This window comes from Haliotis asinina, chromosome 8 (assembly GCF_037392515.1).
Source record: "Haliotis asinina isolate JCU_RB_2024 chromosome 8, JCU_Hal_asi_v2, whole genome shotgun sequence".
Classification (NCBI taxonomy): Eukaryota; Metazoa; Mollusca; class Gastropoda; order Lepetellida; family Haliotidae; genus Haliotis; species Haliotis asinina.
In genome coordinates, this window is record NC_090287.1 from 16043977 (window position 1) to 16062970 (window position 18994).

Below are 18994 nucleotides of genomic sequence, written 5' to 3' on the forward strand. Positions count from 1 at the left end.
TCCCTGCTTTAACCAGAGATACTCTACAAACCTCTATATAGGCTCCCTGCTTTGACCAGGGATACTCTACAAACCTCTATATAGGCTCCCTGCTTTAACCAGGGATTCTCTACAAACCTCTATATAGGCTCCCTGCTTTAACCAGAGATACTCTACAAACCTCTATATAGGCTCCCTGCTTTAACCAGGGATACTCTACAAACCTCTATATAGACTCCCTGCTTTAACCAGAGATACTCTACAAACCTCTATATAGGCTCCCTGCTTTAACCAGGGATACTCTACAAACCTCTATATAGGCTCCCTGCTTTAACCAGAGATACTCTACAAACCTCTATATAGGCTCCCTGCTTTAACCAGGGATACTCTACAAACCTCTATATAGGCTCCCTGCTTTAACCAAATAAACCAAATATAGTGACATTAATACTGCGAATCCTCATAATTTTAACTTTCCAATTGAACATTTAAGTCTCAGAATTATATTTTAAATTAGGCTGAATGTTGTTTAACAAACGATTATAGATTCAAATCGTTATTATTGGTTTGTATTACAAGGAGTAAGCACAGCAGTGGGAACAGCGAAACAAAAATCACGACTAAGACGTGATGAGCGTTAACTTTGACCAACGATACTCGTTATCAGTGTTTCATTTAATGTGCATACTCCCTTGAAATACAAATAAATAACGAATAAAGCGATTTGTAATGTAGAACATTGTTACGAATAATCAGAACTTTCTGATAAATGTATTCATGGTTTTGAACACGCTCAGCTGAATATGCGGCACATTTGAAATGCTTTTCACAATTCACTCCGGTTCCGACAGAGTAGTCTGCCCCTCATTGAAAATATTACCATTGAAACGAAGTCAGAAATATGACCGAATTTAAGGCTTTTGAACCAGTTCTTCGATCTGAACTTGAAGATGATTCGATTTGTTATAGTCAAGATGTGAAAGGTGGCATTGTTAATCGTGCAGCTTTGTTTGTTTCAGAAAAGACAAGTGACAAATACTTTGTCAAGTATCACGACGGAGAGCAGAACCTGGTAAAAAAAAAGTTGGATTCACATTTCTGAAACGAAATACTGTATCTGATTACTTGGGTTGTTATTTTATTTGTTTTTTTTCAGTGGCATGCTTGTATTTTTATGTATACCAAAAAGTAGTCTTTTGTATTATATTAAAAGTTCTTGTGTTTAGAACAGTCCATTTTATCACTATAACAAATAATAAATTTAGTTTTCATATAATTCAGACTTAACAAATAGCATTGGTTGATGATAACAACATGAAAATGTTGATAAGCTTGATTCAGTAATTTTTTTCATTTTTCTGTGATGATTTTTAACAATGATGTTAATTGTCTTTCACAGGCTGATGCCATGTTTTCCACAGAAAGGTACAGTCTGGATTTGTTGGAACGGACAAAAATTGTTCATGTACCAAAATCTATCAAGGTAATCAGGACAACAAAGATTTCTGCCATTGTTTGATGGATTGGTAGGAAAGAATTAGGGGTTTGGGTGATTGGGTAGTAATTAAGGTAGTGAAGTTAAAAACGAGGTGGATAGTTATGTATGGAAGTGTTAACAAGGTGGGTGATCGATTATGTGTAGTTAGGTTTGAAGTTGGTGAACACAATATTGTTAATAAAGTGTTAATGGGGCACTGAGGGGAGCGATTAGTGTTTCTTGCCAATGGTCTAATTACGAAACCAAGCTGCAAGTTGGTCAGCACCTGCTCCTTCGACTGTGACGGACACAGGGACTGGGCTTCTGTCCACATTGCCAGAATTTCTCCACCATAAACAGTGTGGATGCCTATCACATGCCGTTATTTGATAATATCCCTGGTATTCCATTTCTGATTGTAATAAAGTATCTCAGCAGTGTAGAATTTTTCTAATGCCTGGATGGTTAGTGACGGATCCAATTTCATCCTATTTTTGTATTTGTACCTCCATATTTAACCATGTCATATAGAAATATGATGTCTACAGGAACATAGCAAGCCATTTGTTTCGTTTAAGTCCAACAGATTGTAAAGCTTTATATTAAGATAGTACTGAGGGTTGGCCCAACTTTCATCTAAAAAATAATATGTAATTTTTTGCTAGCTATACCCCTGGTCTAAAATAACACACATTTGATTTATTTGAATCCATAATCCGCATAACAAGATCTTTGTCAGAGGTAGAAAAATCTGAAATTTTTCTCAGGTAAAAAACTGATTATAACTATTTACCCAAGTAGAGAGCAAATGCTTCTATGTATTTCTTACGTAACAATGAAGTTCCGTTGGTATCCTCAAAACAAGTATTTTCAGGCTGCATGCAATACAGCGATTACTTCTCACTTGCTGTAACCCGCGTCTGGTGGTATAAGCCTACAGGTTATTTGTCATCATTCACTTGATGGTCAGTTAATGATTTATAACAGGTATAATTAGTGTTAACACCACTCAGATTGCTTGACAAAGGTTCCCATTTGGCTTTTCGACTTTGGAGTAAATACTCAACATCATAAAGTGTCAAATGTATTACATGTTATGTGATATGTGCATGTAAATGATGCAAGTGGGTTTATCAGCAGAGTTGCAAACACAAACGTTCATTAAAGAATTAACCGATAACACACTGACTGATTAATTACTTTTATCTTCCACAGTAGATTTGTCAAAAGGCAGTGTTTATGTGTGTAGATTTACTAATGTATTCACCATGTCTCAAAGTGCAAGTGTAAACACAACATCCTTCCTTCAAAGAAATAACCACCAATACATTGGTTGGTTGGTTGGTTGGTTGGTAGGGTTGGTTGGTTGGTTGGTTGGTTGGTTGGTTCCAAGTTACTTGGAATGGTGGACATCATACAGTTAGTTGCCATTGTAATATCTTGGGTGATCAATGAGACTATACTGTAAAAAACATCTGGAACAATGCATCACTTTTTGGCGTATTAGACTGTTAACAGACACATGGCATAGAGCAGGATTATTTACCAGCTGCAGATGAATGGCATATTGATCTTTTATGTGGATATTGATGGATACATTCCTGAACAAGGTAATAGCCTGACATTGGTGCCATAAATTTAGTCTGTTTTACATTTAATATTTGCATTTTGTTTGACTTTTTTTGTTGTAGCATTCAGCTGAATCTGTATTACAGACAACATACACTAGAGCGTGTGTGAAATATGAACCAGTCATAAATTCTGGGATATCACTGTGGGGATGCCGAAAGTTTGAAGTTTCAGATCAAATACAATCAGCCTGTAAAAGACTCTTTAGATTACCGAGTAATACACCAAATTTATGCAATGGCCACTGGTGAATGTGTCAGATTCCCAATTTATGTAGAAACATGTATGTAATGCATTAGCTACTGGTTGTCATTACTGCACATGGCAGATAATAGGCTTCCAATAAAAGCTTATGATATTTTATTTAGATGTATAAAAATGAGTTAGCTTTGTATCATTTATTAGAGAATCACTGTTTCAACTTGATTTTGAATATGCATGGATATATCAAGACATTGGACCTTGTCAGTTATTTTTGACCCAGATAAAGATGAGACTTAAAGATGTTTCTATACAAGAGTGGCATTCAGTTATAACTGAGAGTACTAGATATGACAATTATTAATTATATAAACACAATATGTTTCCAGGAAAACATGTAACAAATTTTTAACTTTTAACTTTGAGATGATACGTAGCTTTACAAAGAACTGGAGGCGCCCAGTTATATTTGTATTTGTATGTGGCCCTGAGGCCACAAATACCATAAACTGAACTGAACTGAACTGAAATTGATTTACAAGACTGATAAAATGCAAATGATGAAGCCAAGGAGGGAAGAGATCACGGGAAAATGTGCCAATTTATTCCATTCCTTTGGCAATGTTTCATCTGTCATGATATAAATTACTTTTGCTTATATGCATTTATATTGGCCAGTGGCATGCTCCCAAAGTGGAAATTCACCTATTTTTGTAATGGTACATTTGTGTGGACGAAGTATTCAGATTCATAAAGTAACTATTTCTCATTTACAAAAGCACCAGTAAGAAATAAACAAATATTGTTCAATCTGTTAAACTCAGGGAATACTGATGGTATCAAATCTATTGTTTTCTTTCAATGCTAGCAATGTCACCATGGCCATGTGCATTCAATGGTGGCAACTGTACTTTTCCTAAAGGCTTGTAGGCCAGAAATGCGTCATGAAATGAATCGGGACAAAAACCTGACAAGGATAAAGTAGCTGTACTTCCAAAAGCATTTCAGGCAAACCACTAAAAGCTAAAACAAGGAAAGCAGAAGTTGTTAGTGAATGTGATTGTTTTTTTCTTGAGAATAAGTGATCAGAAAATTTGAGACTATCCTATATATATATATATATATAAATTTTGCATGTACAGAATTGTTCTTTGTTTAGATTTTTGGCCTCCAGAATCATGGGTTTAGAGGTGGAATCCATGTTCTGGAATATATTGAGGATCTTCAGCCAATGAAAGACTACTGGTCTCAGCTTGGAGAACAGGTGGCCAGGTAAGTCAGCTCATATTCTTACAGCAAGCTTTCACTAGGCTACTCTTTTATTACATTCTTTATTAGGGCCAGATGAGTAAACAGTAATCACTCCGCCTTATTTGAAGAGTGAGATGTAAGCCCGGAATAAGTGATTCATTTGAGCTGCTCCCTAAGAAAGTTTCTTATTTGTCCAAGATGTTGTGATGTTACAATCACGGTACTATGCTGTCAGAATAACTGTATCGTGTCATACATGGTTCTACATCAAATAAACTTGATTTCCTTTACCAGACTACATTCATACAACTCAAACATACGGAAGAAAGCTTCACAAAGTGAACAGAGCGTTCATAGGAGTGAATACCTAGTTGAACCCAGAGACAAGTTTGGGTCCGACGTTCCACACTTCATTGGAACATTCCGTCCCCGTGATGGCTGGCGAGACACATGGGAGGTACTGCACAACATGCAGGAATGATAGTTATTTATATAAACATAAGCATTAATGAATCATAGCCTGAATTTTAAATTTTAATTTTCTATTTTTTAAAGTTTGGTTGAAACAGTTGATTATACCCTATCATACTGGAATGCACATGCAAAGCGTGAACTGGACCCAGTATCTCCGAAGCTTCTGGTTGCATGTTCATTCATTATGCGGGAAATAAGGGGTAATAATTTTATAACTGAATATGTGCACAACAGGCTTCTGAACAGAGTCTGTAGAAGTAAAATATAAATATTTTTTTCTTTGACATGGGAAAACAGACACTTTCAGAACATGTGCGATGGCAAGTTATTGGTTTGCATGATGTAAGGATGTCCTATGGCGACACCAGTGCCAGCTGAACATTATCCAGATGTTATTAGTTGAGTTGTGAAGAAGCATGGTCATTGGTGACACCTTGAAGACCAAGTAACACCACGGACCAACCAAATTTGATTTAAAAATGATGTTAAGCTATTGTATGTAACCTTACACTATGTATCTATATTTCTTCCAGGAATACTTCCTAGGAGATATTGTCAATCCTTTATTTGAAGGTTTGGAACAAAAGGTGAGAAACTATTCCCATTGAATTTACCCCTTTTTGAGCAATATCAAGGCAGGGGACACCAGATATTGACTTCTCACAGTGTACCCATGTGGGGAATTGAACCCAGGTCTTCAGTGTGACGAGCAAACACTTTAACCACTAGGCTACCCCACCGCCCCTTTATCACAAAATGAAAGTAACTATCCCATGATGGTCACTTACTGTGTTGTAGCCTAGGTAACGGCCAGTCCAAGTCACAATATTTGATGAGGGCTGCTTAATGAGTGTAACATCCTGGACTCGTCAGCATTTACAGCAATGTCACATAAATATGTATGTAATTAACAGCCCACAAAACAGGCCAGCAGTATGTTTTTTATGGGAATAGAATTTTAGTTTGGAGAACCCTCTACTAAATAATTATTGACATTAGATTTTTTTTTCTTCCATAAGACTTCTTCCCATTGGCACTATTGATTTTTTTAGCACCACATGAAAAGGTCAAGGTCATGAGACCAAACACACATAAATAGTTTGTGGATATGCTTTGTCACCAAAGTTTATGGATTGTTCATTCAACAAGGTATACACTTTCTCTTCTCAGGCTCATTAAGTAATGGCATAGAGGATATAGTATATGGCTCCATCCGTCTGTAGTGATTGGAATATCAGAAGAACCATTGATTAGATTCTTTTCATATTTGGTCTCTAGGTTTCTCACAGTAGAAGAAAATTCGTGACCTTGATCCTTATTTAAAGGTCACAAGTGGACTTTAGCGTTTTACCTTGTCAGCCGGTTATCTCAAGAATCGTTCACTAGATTTCCTTCATATTCAACACCAAGCTTTATGTAGGGACGGTGCAGGGCCAAGTCAATTTTGGTGACCTTCAGTTAATTTTCAAGGTCTCGGTTGCTGCTTTTTAGGAGTTCCATACACTGTTTTTGTTGACATTTTACTTCATCTTAAACTACGATCTTCATTTTCATTTCTTTTAAAGCTTGATTTTATAACATGCGGCGGGGGATTATGTTACCTAAGTGACAATGCTTGTTTATATAAATTATGAAAACCTTCACCCCCACTTTCAGTACGGAGACCGTGTTGTAAGTGGGAAATGGTCAACCATCAAGCAAGATATACACAAAGTGTTTCAGTCAGCAGACATCCAGCCAGAGATAAACCATGGTGACCTTTGTCCAGCTAACTTTGGTCAGACGGCAGACGGGCCTGGTGAGTACAAGACTGTTTTGTGTTGTGCATAATATCATGATATTCCTTGTAAAAAAATCAGTGATGGGTATAAATTTTCCCTCTTCATAACAGTTTGTGCATTTGCAGATAATGGGTATATCCCAGCATGGTGAAGGCACTGCAGTAAAGATACCCATTTTATTACTCACCCGTTGAAGATACTGCAGTGTAATATTTTTACGACAATATTACACTAGTGGAATACCGCTTGATGTATGACATCAATACTGTTCAAAGATATGACGTCACAATGCTAATGTCGCTTTCGCAATTTTACTAGACCTTGCTTAACCCGTTAGATTTAGTATCAAAGTCGCTTTCTCTATTTGATACCAAATCATTAACCCTTTTAATAAAAATGGTATTACACTAAGGGTTACTTAGTATCCTCTATGTACATAATTGTAATCTGACACACTGCATAGTCTTGATTAATTTTCAGTGGTCTTTGACCCATCAGTGGACTATGCACATTCCGAGTTTGACCTGATTATTGCGAAGACAGAGGGAGGTTTCCATGATGATTTCTTCACAAGCTACTACAACATCCTACCCAAGGCTAAAGGCTTTGAGGACCGCGTGCTTGTATACGAGTTGTTCTACAATGTCGTTATGTGGTACCATGTTCCCGAGGGACAGGCCAGAGAAGCAACAATAAAATCATTGGACCAAGTGGAAGAGTTGATAAAAAATATATCCTGTGCAAACTGATTCTTGAACTTATGTGAAAATAGAAATATTAAAAAGTGTATAGTGTTTTGTCTATCCTATGTACTAGTCCTAAGTTATAAGTTAAAAATAGGAAATGCATTTTATGATATACACTTCATATTAAATATGATCATTTAATTTCTCATTTTCAAATGCAACCATATCTGTGCCTCAATCATATCATGCGTCATAAACAAGAGTTATGCAGCAATTAGGAGATAAACATCATGTGTTGGCCAATTTCCGGGTGTTATTGAGTATTTGAAGCACGGGAATGCATTTGGAACCGACAGCGTCAGCCGGAGGTTTCAAATGAAATATTCCCGAAATTGGCCAACACATGATGTTTATCGACATTGTAAACAAAAAAGTAAACCAAAGGGGTTTATCGACATTGTAAACAAAAAAGTAAACCAAAGGGGTTTTACTGTCTGCACTCATTTACATCGAGTATGAGTACAGCAGTAAAGTGTCATCAGCTGGCCGTTTCAGCTGGTTCCCATGGTAACGTCTGGAGTTGCTCATTTGTGACGTCATTCTAACTTTACGTCACAATATGATTTGAATGACGTCACCACTGTTGATGACACAACAAAACAATTGTTTACGTGTAAATACGCAGTGAATAGTCTTACAGTTTCCGGGAATCTAATACCATTTGATCATGTTTTTCAACCAATCAGATTACAGAACACAGTGACTTTTGGTTTACAATGGATATTGGATATCTAATGCACTAACATATGAAATTATATTCACCTTGACGATCAGTTCTGCTTTAGTTATGGTTAACTGATGTTTGATGGGGTTTAAAGACATTCAGTATTTTCATGCTTATATAGATCGATTAGTTGGTCTGTTGTTTTCCACACTTAGCAAAATATGCCAGCTGCTCATATATGGTGGCAGTCTGTAAACAATCAAGTCTGGACCAGACAATCCAGAGGTCAACACCATGCATATTAATCTACACAATTAAGATACAAGGACATGTTAACCAAGTCGGGGAACCAGGCCACCTGATCCTGTAAGTCGCCTGTTGCGACAAGCAAGGGTATCTGAAGATCAAATCTAATCCTGGGTGATGATTGTATAGACAAAAAGCATGGATGCATGTGTGCGTGTGTCTGGTTATTTGTGTGTGACATATGCCAGTTTTATGGCATGAACATACAAAGATACCCAACTACAGGTAAGCATGGTATTCTGACTAGGAGCTGGCAAGTCGTCGTTTAATTACCTTCTTGAGGCAGGCAGGGTAACAAGAAGTAACATCTTTCAGCATCATTTGTTAAGACACATGTACATCCAGAGATCAAACCATCAGCTTCCTACTCTCAGAGCAGATTTGTCATCCACTAGACCCCAGGTTTTCAAGAATTGGTGTATCATCCATTTCCATTTACTCAGGAAGAAAGGCACACCAAACAAAAACAAACAAATACTTTCTTCAGCACTTTATTTGGCCTTAATCCTCACATTTCTCTCTTTGTGTTAAGAAGCAAGTACTAAAAAAACTCCTCAAGAAACAGACCTATCTCTGGGTTTCACATCATATGAAATCTGAATGATACAAACCCTTCACCTTCGCTATTTTGTTCGCATAACATTCACAAATCATTTTAGGAGTAATCAGTTTGTACATACTCTTTCTCTCACTCTGGGGTTGACTGAAGGCTATGACATTTTAATATCCGATAAAATGGACGAGTCCATTTTGAACCTATAGTATTGAGCAATTTGCCTTGACTGCGTGAAGAAGTGATGACCATGAGCCTTGTCGTTGTATGACAGACACTAGAAGGCAATGATGAGACTTTGTTCCCCTGCACAGGTAGCTTGTTGAGTATCTACAGGATTGTGATAATCTCATGCAAGCAGAAACAAAAATCTCAAACATTTTCATGACTGTGTCCCAGTAAACGTGCAGTCAGAAACACATTGTTTTACACTGTTTTTATCACAAGTAGGGTTTTGGACTTTTAACAATCCCTAAAAAAAGTTGGTCTTCAGCATGAGCAGCCAAACCAGCAGTCAGATTTGGGTTAGCTTCATCAATGTTTCATGTACATAGCATAATATGTATGAACAACCAACTCGGTGGAGTTTTGTCTTCATTGAAGGAAGTGAGTGAGTTTAGTTTTACACCACTTTTACTAGTTTTAGCGATATTCCTTCAAAATCATGGCAGGGAACACCAGAAATGGGCTCCACACATTAAACCCATATGGGGAGTCGAACCTGGTTCTTTGGCGTGTTGAAGAAAGAGTGCTAACACCAACTTGGGAACAGCCTTTATGAGAGACAAGAATGAAATTCTGTGTTCCAAGCACATTATCCTACTTATCAGCAAGTGTCATTTCAAAATAAAGAATAACACGAAGTTTCAACCCAGCAGACAGCACCAACTTTGTTCAAATGTCATCATGTGGGAATTCAAGTAATATTCCACCTGTTTGAAACCTGAAATATTTTACTGATAGTCAGTGGACTGATTTGAAACCCAAGTACAATGTACATGTGAGTTCATATTATCACAGTTATTGTCACAAAATCAATGAGATTATTACTTCAAACAGGTATATACAGGTATATATACAAGACATCCATCTGGAGCAATGAGAAAGTTTTATTATGTACAAAACATGTTATTATACACCAGATATTAACATTAAACAACATCAGAGAAGCTTTAATTATTACATCATCAACAAACACTGAACCATTACCATACAAGCACCTTTCATTCATACGTTTCCAGAAATGGAGGGACAATATTAACCTTTAACCTACTTATATGCCACAATAACATTCTGTGTCTGTTAGTAGTCCAATGCCACATGCAGTATTTCCAGCCGTATTATGGTAGCCAGTAAATAACTGAGTCTGAACCAGACAAACCAGTGATTGATATTACAAGTAGTGACCTATGTTGTTGTAACTGGAAGCTGGCAGCGGGAATGGAGGCAAAAAACAATCTGAAATACCATGTGTTGCATTCAAAATGTTGAATAAATGTATTTCACGTGAGTAGTTACTAATCATGGTGTTTGAAATCTGAGAGCACAACCCTTGATGAAATCAGTGTATACCTTTGATAGTGGCAATATTTTATCTTGGCATGAAAAATAGCGAAGGAAGTATGGTGCAAACCTTTGCTTGCTTTGCTAGCACATAAGAACTCTGGTCATATTCTCTATACTGCACAACCCTATTTGCACTACATTTTACCTGTGCCTCATGTGACAAGTGTAGGCAGTTTTTGACAAATTGGGAATTGGAATCTCCTTAAGACCACTGATAAGATGAAATACACAACTGATGAGGGTGAAAGGATGGATGAATTCTGTAGATCTCATTTTTTTCGATGCAGCTGAGGTGCAGCAACCTTGACCTTGCCTGGCATATTGCGTGACTGGTCATCCTGTTTGAGAGAAATAAAACAGAAATAAGATCATGGGTATTATGTATGCATATGAAGTGACGGTGTGAGTGTACAATGATAATTCCAATTATACCAGTTTAATACTGGAGGCAGCCTCCATTGTAGTGTGCCAGTTTGGTAAAACAGGCAAGCACCAAAACTAAACCACATGTGTTTGCATATTTGTAATTGTTTTCACTGACATAGGGATAGTCCAATAAAAGCCACAAACCGAGCAATGCTCTATATTTTACCTTCAAAATCCTTAGCAAATCTTTTTCTCTTGAAGTAGCAGATTTATCATGAAGAAAAACATTAAGAGCAGCTTTCACAGCTGAAATACAAGTACATATTGGTTAATACACGATGGCATTCACAAAATAGCACAAATATTTGAGGGTCATATCCTCAAATCCATTGATGACCATGCTATATGCAATGTACCATTGTTGCAATGTTCACAGTAATCTCAAACAAACTGTACAATGTATGGAAGTGCAACCTGAGAGTTTTAACTGGAACTGGATTCTTTTCAATGTCTATGAAAACGCTTCTTGATATGTGTCCTTATTTTCTTTATTCAAATTATGAAAACTTCACGCCTGGCAGAAATGACACCACATCCATTAAAAAGAAAATCTGAAGAATGTTTGTCTGAAAACTTGATTTCAACATAAATTTGGGCTATTGTGTTGAAAACTACACATCATAAAATGATACCATGGGTACTGTGTTGACAGTCACTTCATACAGCATGTACCATAGGTATTCTAATGTCAATACAATACAGCCATATCGATCGGCTTGTACATATTACCCTTTCCTCTCTTGGTGTTGCCAGGTAGGAGCTTCACTTTGTATCTGAAAATACACAGAGAATGAGTTTAGAGCAGCCCACATGAACACTACTAAACATAAAATTAAGCAAATGTAGAGCACACACACAGAATAGTGGTATTAATCAAGGTGTTGTGTAGAGCAAGTACAACTTACTTGTAGTTGGTAAGTGTGTTGTATGGGGCACAGACTGGGATAGCATACAACAATTCATCCTCTGTGACTGGACACCCAGTAAGGGAGTTGAGGATCTTGATGTCCTGGAAACAATTGCTGGAGATCAGTCATGATGGGGCAACAAATTCAAACATTTATGGCGACTCCTGAAGTTCAACTGGCCTTCAAGAGATTGTCATGAGAAAACGGATAATACTTGAAAGACATGTCTTCCATCATAAGCCAACATCTATGTTAAAACACCTCACAAAAATCGTTCAGGATCACTTTTTTTTTTCACTTGAACTATGTTACTATACATTACATCAACATTTTCTATATATATTTCTAATCATTTTAGGGAGTGAGCGAGTTAATATTTAGCGTCACAACGGCAATGTTTCAGCCATATTGTGACGGGTCATTTTAGGGGCTGTGGGGGTAGCCCAGCGGTTAAAGCATTTGATCCTGACACAAAGACACAGGTACCCAAGATGGGTACACTGTATGAAGCCTACTTCTGGTGTCCCCAGCCATGATATTGCTGGAATATTGTTAAAAGCAGCCTAAAACCCAACTCACTCACTCATCATAGCATGGACAAACTATTGCCAAAACAATGATAAATGCACTCAGTACAATGTTTCTAATTGTTACAAAACTCTGGGTTTTGGTGGATTTGGTAAAATACCATTGCACATCTTTATTAACTGATCAGTTGCAAGCATGGACCATTTATTCTAACATTGCCATGAATGACACATACAAAACCTAGTTGTTTGTAACTGAAACATGGGTATGGCCAGTAAGAGTGAGTTAGTGAATTTTTCCATAGTTTTAGCAAAGGAAACTGGTAAATACCTAGTATGAATGACAACATGTAAGTAAATAGCCTTAAACACTAATCTGGAACCCTACATAAGACTTGAAAGATTATCATTCAAATGCTGACCAATGCCCTGGACAACTGCTAAAACAATCACACATACCTCAGCCTGTTGTGCTGCTTCCTTCTCTTCATCAATGTCATCATCCTAAAAATTTCATCAAATGAATTGGGAAATATAATCTTAAAGTCATATTGCTTCATTGAAGAAAGAAAAAGCTTAAAATTAATAGTCTTACAATGCACATTTATATGTGACTCAAATGCCATGTGTAGTTTATAGTTGGCAAAAAACAAAATTGTGTATATCCTCTTCTGAATACTTACATCAACAGGTCTAGAAGTCTGTGGTTTCTGTGCTGTGGTTTTATCTAGAAAAATAAGGTACATACATCTGTATACACAGACATTCTATCACATGTTTCAAAACTAGCAATGACCTGGAATTAGTGGAGGAGACTATCTTGAAAACGTCAAATACAACAACCTTCAAAGACTTTGTCATGTTATAATTCTGCCTGTATCTTTTGTCTTCATCTAAAAAATTAACACCAACAATAAATAACAAGGCTAAGAGTGTAAGACCAAGAGCAAACACTCCTATACCATTCAGTTTTTTCAGTTTAGTTTTACGCCGCACTCAGCAATGTTCCAGTCATATGGAAGCCTATATTCAAAATATAATAACAAACAAAAATTGCTAATAGGTGCAACTTATTCAAACATCCAGATTTCAAACAAAGATTTGCAAAGTGGTTTTAATCATGTTCATAAGACAAAACAATGTTAAAGTGAAAGCATGTCTTACCTTCCACTGACATCTCCCCTGTCTGCAGTGTGACCTTGTGGATGTCTGTGGGTTGACCTCGTTGACCTTTACCACTCTGAGGTCGTGGCCCTGAAGGCTTCCCTCCCTTTGGCTGTTGCATGTCCTTGCCCTTTTTGCCTTTCTTTTTCTTGTCTTCTTTCTGAGATCCAGCAGACTAAAGGTACGAAAGAATAAATGGCATGTAAACCAAACTGACACAGACATTGCAATATCAAATCTTATACAACACTCCCATACTTTTATCAAAATATATAAGCTGTACTAAGAGTTTTGTTCTCAGGATAAATTTTTTTTAAAATGCTTTTAATAAAACACATATCAACACAAGTTGTTTCAAAGGCATTTAGAAGTTGGAGGAATCAAACTTAAAGTGCTTTATGGTTCAACTTCTCTATTCTACAAGGTCACAACATTTCGAGACAGATTCTAGTCTCTTCTTCAGGTGAAGAAGAGACTAGAATCTGTCTCGAAACGTGAGAAGAGACTAGAATCTGTCTCGAAACGTTGTGACCTTGTAGAATAAAGAAGTTGAACCATAAAGCACTTTTAGTTTGATATCAACACAAACCTAATCTAAGGTGAGTTTGTGTCATAATCCTACCATGAGCAATACTTCACCTATATGAGAGGGGGCTGTAAGTGATTGAGTCTAGACAAGACAAACCAGTGTTCCAAGTCACAAAGCCTAGCCACTTGGTCTACTATGATACCTTTTACTACATGTACATGGTCTCTGGGTGGTCTACTCTTATCCACATGCCCACTCAGGACTAAGCTAGATAGTGAAAAGAAAATACAGTAGCTATCATGATTCACCTCTATAATACAGTAGTCTAATAAGACAGGGATATATAATCAAAGGCTTGTCTCCAAGAGATAAGAGCACACAGCACTCTCAGTACTACGATAATCGCACACCCATGTCAAAGTAAGGGAGTCACAATCACCTTCATGCAAAGATGGGTATATGCCATGAGGCATGGGACCTACAGTCAGTTTTCACAAAACTCCCAGTATGTACTGTAGGGAGTAGAATTAATGAGACAGATATGGCTGATAGAGACTCACAGCAAGAATTTCCATGCGTAATTGTCTTTCTTCATCGTCCTGATCCTTGTACTTCTCCTTCATTTTCCTCTGCTTCCCCTGCAATATGTGCATGAGTGAAATGACTTATTTTGGGAATATTTTGTGTAACCATCAAAAGATGGTACAAATTAACCATTTCATGCATTTTTGTAAAATATCATCCTTCCACCACCAGCACATCCTCTGAATAACAGAGTCCCTTGAAATCTAAACAGATGGAAAACCAGTAAATCATCCATATTATTAATGCACAAAGACACACTGTGCCCATATGGTTCATGTCTGACAGCTCATAACAACAAGCACCTGTGTCCTTGAATCCCAAACCAATTCCACCAGGGAAGTGAGTACAGCAAGCACCCCTCTGGGGTCCAGCGCTGATTATCTCATAGACAAAACACTCACCTTCTGGCCTCTCTTATGCTGTGTTTGGGGGTTGTTGCTCTGAGAGGATGTATCCTGTAATAGACAGACATAAACACTGATTGGGCCACATCAAGAAAACAACTTAAGAATTCTTGAAGATGAATATAATGAATGAAGAACATCATTTAGATCTCTCCTGCCAAAGTTACCAGCTTAACATGTTCCTTGAAACAACTATCCTACCTTAGATAATGAGTGATACATGTGTGTGTGATAGTTATCTGATCTGTGTGTTATTTGTGACAGTTATTCTATCAGTCTAAGTAAATTGTGACTCAGTATTATTCGTTACTTTTCAATACTGAGTCTAACAAACCCTAGTAGAAGGTAGCATCAGTTAATTAAACCTTTCCATTTTTAATTTCAACTGACCAATCACAACACAGCGTACCAAACTGGACATTCACACATAGCTTTTCACCTTTTATCTCAAAAGTGTTTATACCCATACAATTGCAAGAGATGCACATGGGGCACGACACACCAGTGAGTAAACAGTCACTGAAAATAGTGTTTTCGTCAATATTTCAATGACATCAGTCTGCAGAAATATTCACTAATGGTAACCGTGTCATCAGAAAGCCCTACCACACACAGCAATATTCCAGCTATGGCAGCAGTCTATAAATAATTGGGTCTGGACCAGACAATCCAGTGATCAACAGCATGAACATCAATCTTCACAACTGAGAACCAATGACAAGTTAGCGAGTCTGACCACCCGATCCTGTCAGTTGCGTTTTGAGCAAGCAATGGTTGCTGAAGGCCTCTTCTGCCCCAGACCTTCATGGGATATACAGTCTATGACAGTTATGATACCAGAGTGTTATCTGTGACAGGTACCTACCTGTAATAGCTTTGACAGTTACTCTACCTATGTTACCTGTAACAGTTACGTTAACTGTGGTATCTATGACTTTCCTACCTGAGCGTTATTTGAGATGGAATTCTGTGAGCTCTGTTGTCTCTCCACATGATCTTCCTCCGATTTCATCCATGAGACACTCTCCTCCTCATCTTCATCTTTCTGGGTCTGTTGAGACACCTTGCCTTTACGAGCCTTCCGCTGCTCTCTGTGTCACAAATGAAACAATTCATCTGAAATACTGCCTTTTGTATACTATTACTACATCTATTGTCCTTATTGGTGGTGTTAAACAGTATATGACTGAAAACTTAGCTCTTGACTCTGATAAATAATACTATTTTCAAACCAATGTTCTGTCACTTCAAATTCCATTTCCAAGAACTTACTGTATGTATGATTCTAAGGCCTCTTCAAGTCAATAAGTGTGAACCTTGTCAAGCTCACACCATGCTTACAAAGCTGATAAATCCTTCAGCAACCTGACTCCAGTGAGGAAGCCATACTTGACCCATATGCAAGTCTAGATACATCCTTCAGTACATACGTAAAATATATAATATCCAAGATTGTTCTCACCTCCGCTGTTTGGCAGAAAACTTTGCACCGGTCTGTACTGTCTGCAGGAGAAATACATAAAAGTGTCACAAACATATTTCAAACTGAAGTCACTCACTTTCACACCAAATTGATCATTTATCATTTGAAACCCACATTTAAAATACTAATCATTTTGCAAGTTCTTACCTTTTCCCCACAAACAACCGGTTGACTATCTCCAAGATACACAACATTACTCTCACTCTCTGATACACCACTTGTTGTGCTGGATGTACTCAGGCCTCGTTGTAATTCATACCTGTGGATGGATAGACAGTCAATTTATGCTTGTGGACAGATAGACCGTCAAGTCATATCTGTGGAAAGATGAATAGTCAAGTTCTACCTGTGAACAGAGACACATGTCATACCTGAGACGCATGTCAGAGACGCATGTCATTTATGTCTTACCTGAAGACAGTCAGTCATGTCATATCATATCTGAGAAGAGTCATGTCCTACCCTAGGACAGTCATGTCATACGAGAGGGGAGTCATGTCTTACCTGAGGACAGTCATGTCATACCTGAAGAGAGTCATGTCTTACCCAAGGAGAGTCATGTCATACCTGAGGAGAGTCATGTCTTACCTGAAGACATGAAGACAGCCATAACACCAAACCTTGAGACATATAAGCAGTCATGTCATACTTTGACACAGGTAGACAGTCACAACTTTACACATATAGACAATCATGTCATACCTTGACACTGACAGTCATGCCATAGCTTCACACAGATGGACAGTCATGTCATACCTTCACACAGATAGATGGTCATGTCATACCTTCACACATACAGTCATGTCAAACCATGACACATATAGACAGTAATGTCATACCTTGTCACATGTCATACTGTGAGGCAGATGGACAGAATAAACTAGAGATCTTGCTATATCATACATCACGCAGTTTGTATTTGTGATACATACTTGTCTCCCTTAACATGGAGTAAATTGATGGATGTATCTGGAAATGCTGATCCAGATTTCTCCTCTGTGTCTTCCTCCGTCCTCTCCTCAATCTTCACCTCCACCTTCAGCATGTCATCTTCTTCATCATCTTCCTCATCATCTTCCCCTTGTTCCTTGTTGTCTTGGCCCTCTTCATTACTGTCCATAGTGGTCACTTCAACTCCAATTTTCTCATTTCCATTACCGTCATCACTGTCGCTGTCATCGTCACTGACAATAGATTCATCAGCTGTGACATCCGTTGTAACAGAATCTGTCACTGACATCTCATCCTCCTCTAAGGTGCGCACTCTCCTCTCCCCAAGGTGGCGATCTACACTGCCATCTTCCAGCTGGTTTTACAGAGGCATAAAACAACATTTTAGCTCTTAGGCAGCGAGTAACTGTAACACATAACAATATTTCAGCTATATCTGTGGCTAGGTGAACACTAACTGGCAGTAACAGAGAAGTTCAATGTTGTAACAGTGAGTGAGTCTAGCTCTACGCCACTTACAGCAATATTCTAGCTATATGGCGGCAGTCTGTAAATAATCCAGCCTGGACCAAACAATCCAGTGATCAACAACATGAGCATCAATCTTTACATGACTGGGATATGATGCCATGTGTTAACCGAGTCAGCGAACCTGACCACCCAATCATGTTAGATGCCTCTTACAAGAAGCATGGTTTTTGAAGATCAATTCTAACCCAGATCGCATGGGGTCTACACATTGTAACACTTTTCTGCCAATATAGCAGACGGTTGTGGTGTGATTTCCAGCCATGTCACACCAATAGATGTTTCGAGATGATACTTGTTTTTACTATGGCTGTTCCTCAACACAAAGTGCATTGACAGGACTAGCTGGCTCGTAATCAATTTGATATGTCCATGTAATGTGTGTATCAAACTGCAGCATAGCATCTTAGAATGCACAACTTAAATATGATACAACCAGAAGATATCCAGAATATCGTAAGCAGCTACACAATCGAATGCATGCATGTCAGTGTAGAAGTGAAACAATATTGAATGTTAGACAAACACCATTCCACCCACCTGATAACAGTTATATGACTCTATAGCTAGGAGGTATTGTTCAGTTCCAACACTGAGTATGAGCAATAACTACATACAGCTTTGATCAACCTTCATTTAACAGCATTTCATTAACATCTAGTCAACAGTGAGAATAGTTTTATGCTGCTTTCAGCAACATTCCAACAATATAAAGGTTGGAGACATCACTCCAACTTGAAATGGACTTCACTCATTGTATGCATGAGGGGATTTGAACCCTTGTCTCCTGCATGATTAACAAACAATTTAACCACCAGGCTAGCCCACTGCCCATCCAGGTAAGAATGACAGCGACCATTGG

General features: G+C 37.8%; 2 protein-coding genes across 3 annotated transcripts in view; one reads left to right on the forward strand and one right to left on the reverse strand.

Moving 5' to 3' along the window:
- Window positions 1–825: 825 nt before the first annotated feature.
- On the forward strand, window positions 826–7579 carry LOC137294193 (fructosamine-3-kinase-like). Of its 2 annotated transcripts, none has more exons than XM_067825190.1 (7): window positions 826–1051; window positions 1379–1462; window positions 4446–4558; window positions 4832–4994; window positions 5545–5598; window positions 6668–6809; window positions 7273–7579. In XM_067825190.1, exons 1-7 carry the CDS (start codon window positions 881–883, stop codon window positions 7539–7541), a joined length of 996 nt encoding a protein of 331 aa, XP_067681291.1. In that variant the 5' UTR covers window positions 826–880; the 3' UTR covers window positions 7542–7579. The 2 variants fall into 2 exon arrangements, with proteins under 2 accessions (XP_067681291.1, XP_067681292.1); XM_067825191.1 differs by having other exon boundaries at window positions 933–962.
- Window positions 7580–8983: 1404 nt separating this feature from the next.
- The window catches only part of LOC137293770 (ribosome quality control complex subunit NEMF-like), a 32728-nt gene continuing 22717 nt past the window's right edge, over window positions 8984–18994 (reverse strand). Inside the window, exons 22-34 of the mRNA XM_067824484.1 lie at window positions 17586–17959; window positions 16801–16912; window positions 16633–16673; window positions 16114–16261; window positions 15168–15221; window positions 14742–14819; window positions 13653–13827; window positions 13172–13215; window positions 12948–12992; window positions 11959–12062; window positions 11783–11826; window positions 11220–11299; window positions 8984–10965 (exon numbers count right to left, since the gene is read on the reverse strand). Coding sequence (XP_067680585.1) covers window positions 10897–10965; window positions 11220–11299; window positions 11783–11826; window positions 11959–12062; window positions 12948–12992; window positions 13172–13215; window positions 13653–13827; window positions 14742–14819; window positions 15168–15221; window positions 16114–16261; window positions 16633–16673; window positions 16801–16912; window positions 17586–17959 — 1368 coding nt within the window. The 3' untranslated portion in view covers window positions 8984–10896. The remainder of the gene's footprint in view (window positions 10966–11219; window positions 11300–11782; window positions 11827–11958; window positions 12063–12947; window positions 12993–13171; window positions 13216–13652; window positions 13828–14741; window positions 14820–15167; window positions 15222–16113; window positions 16262–16632; window positions 16674–16800; window positions 16913–17585; window positions 17960–18994) is intronic.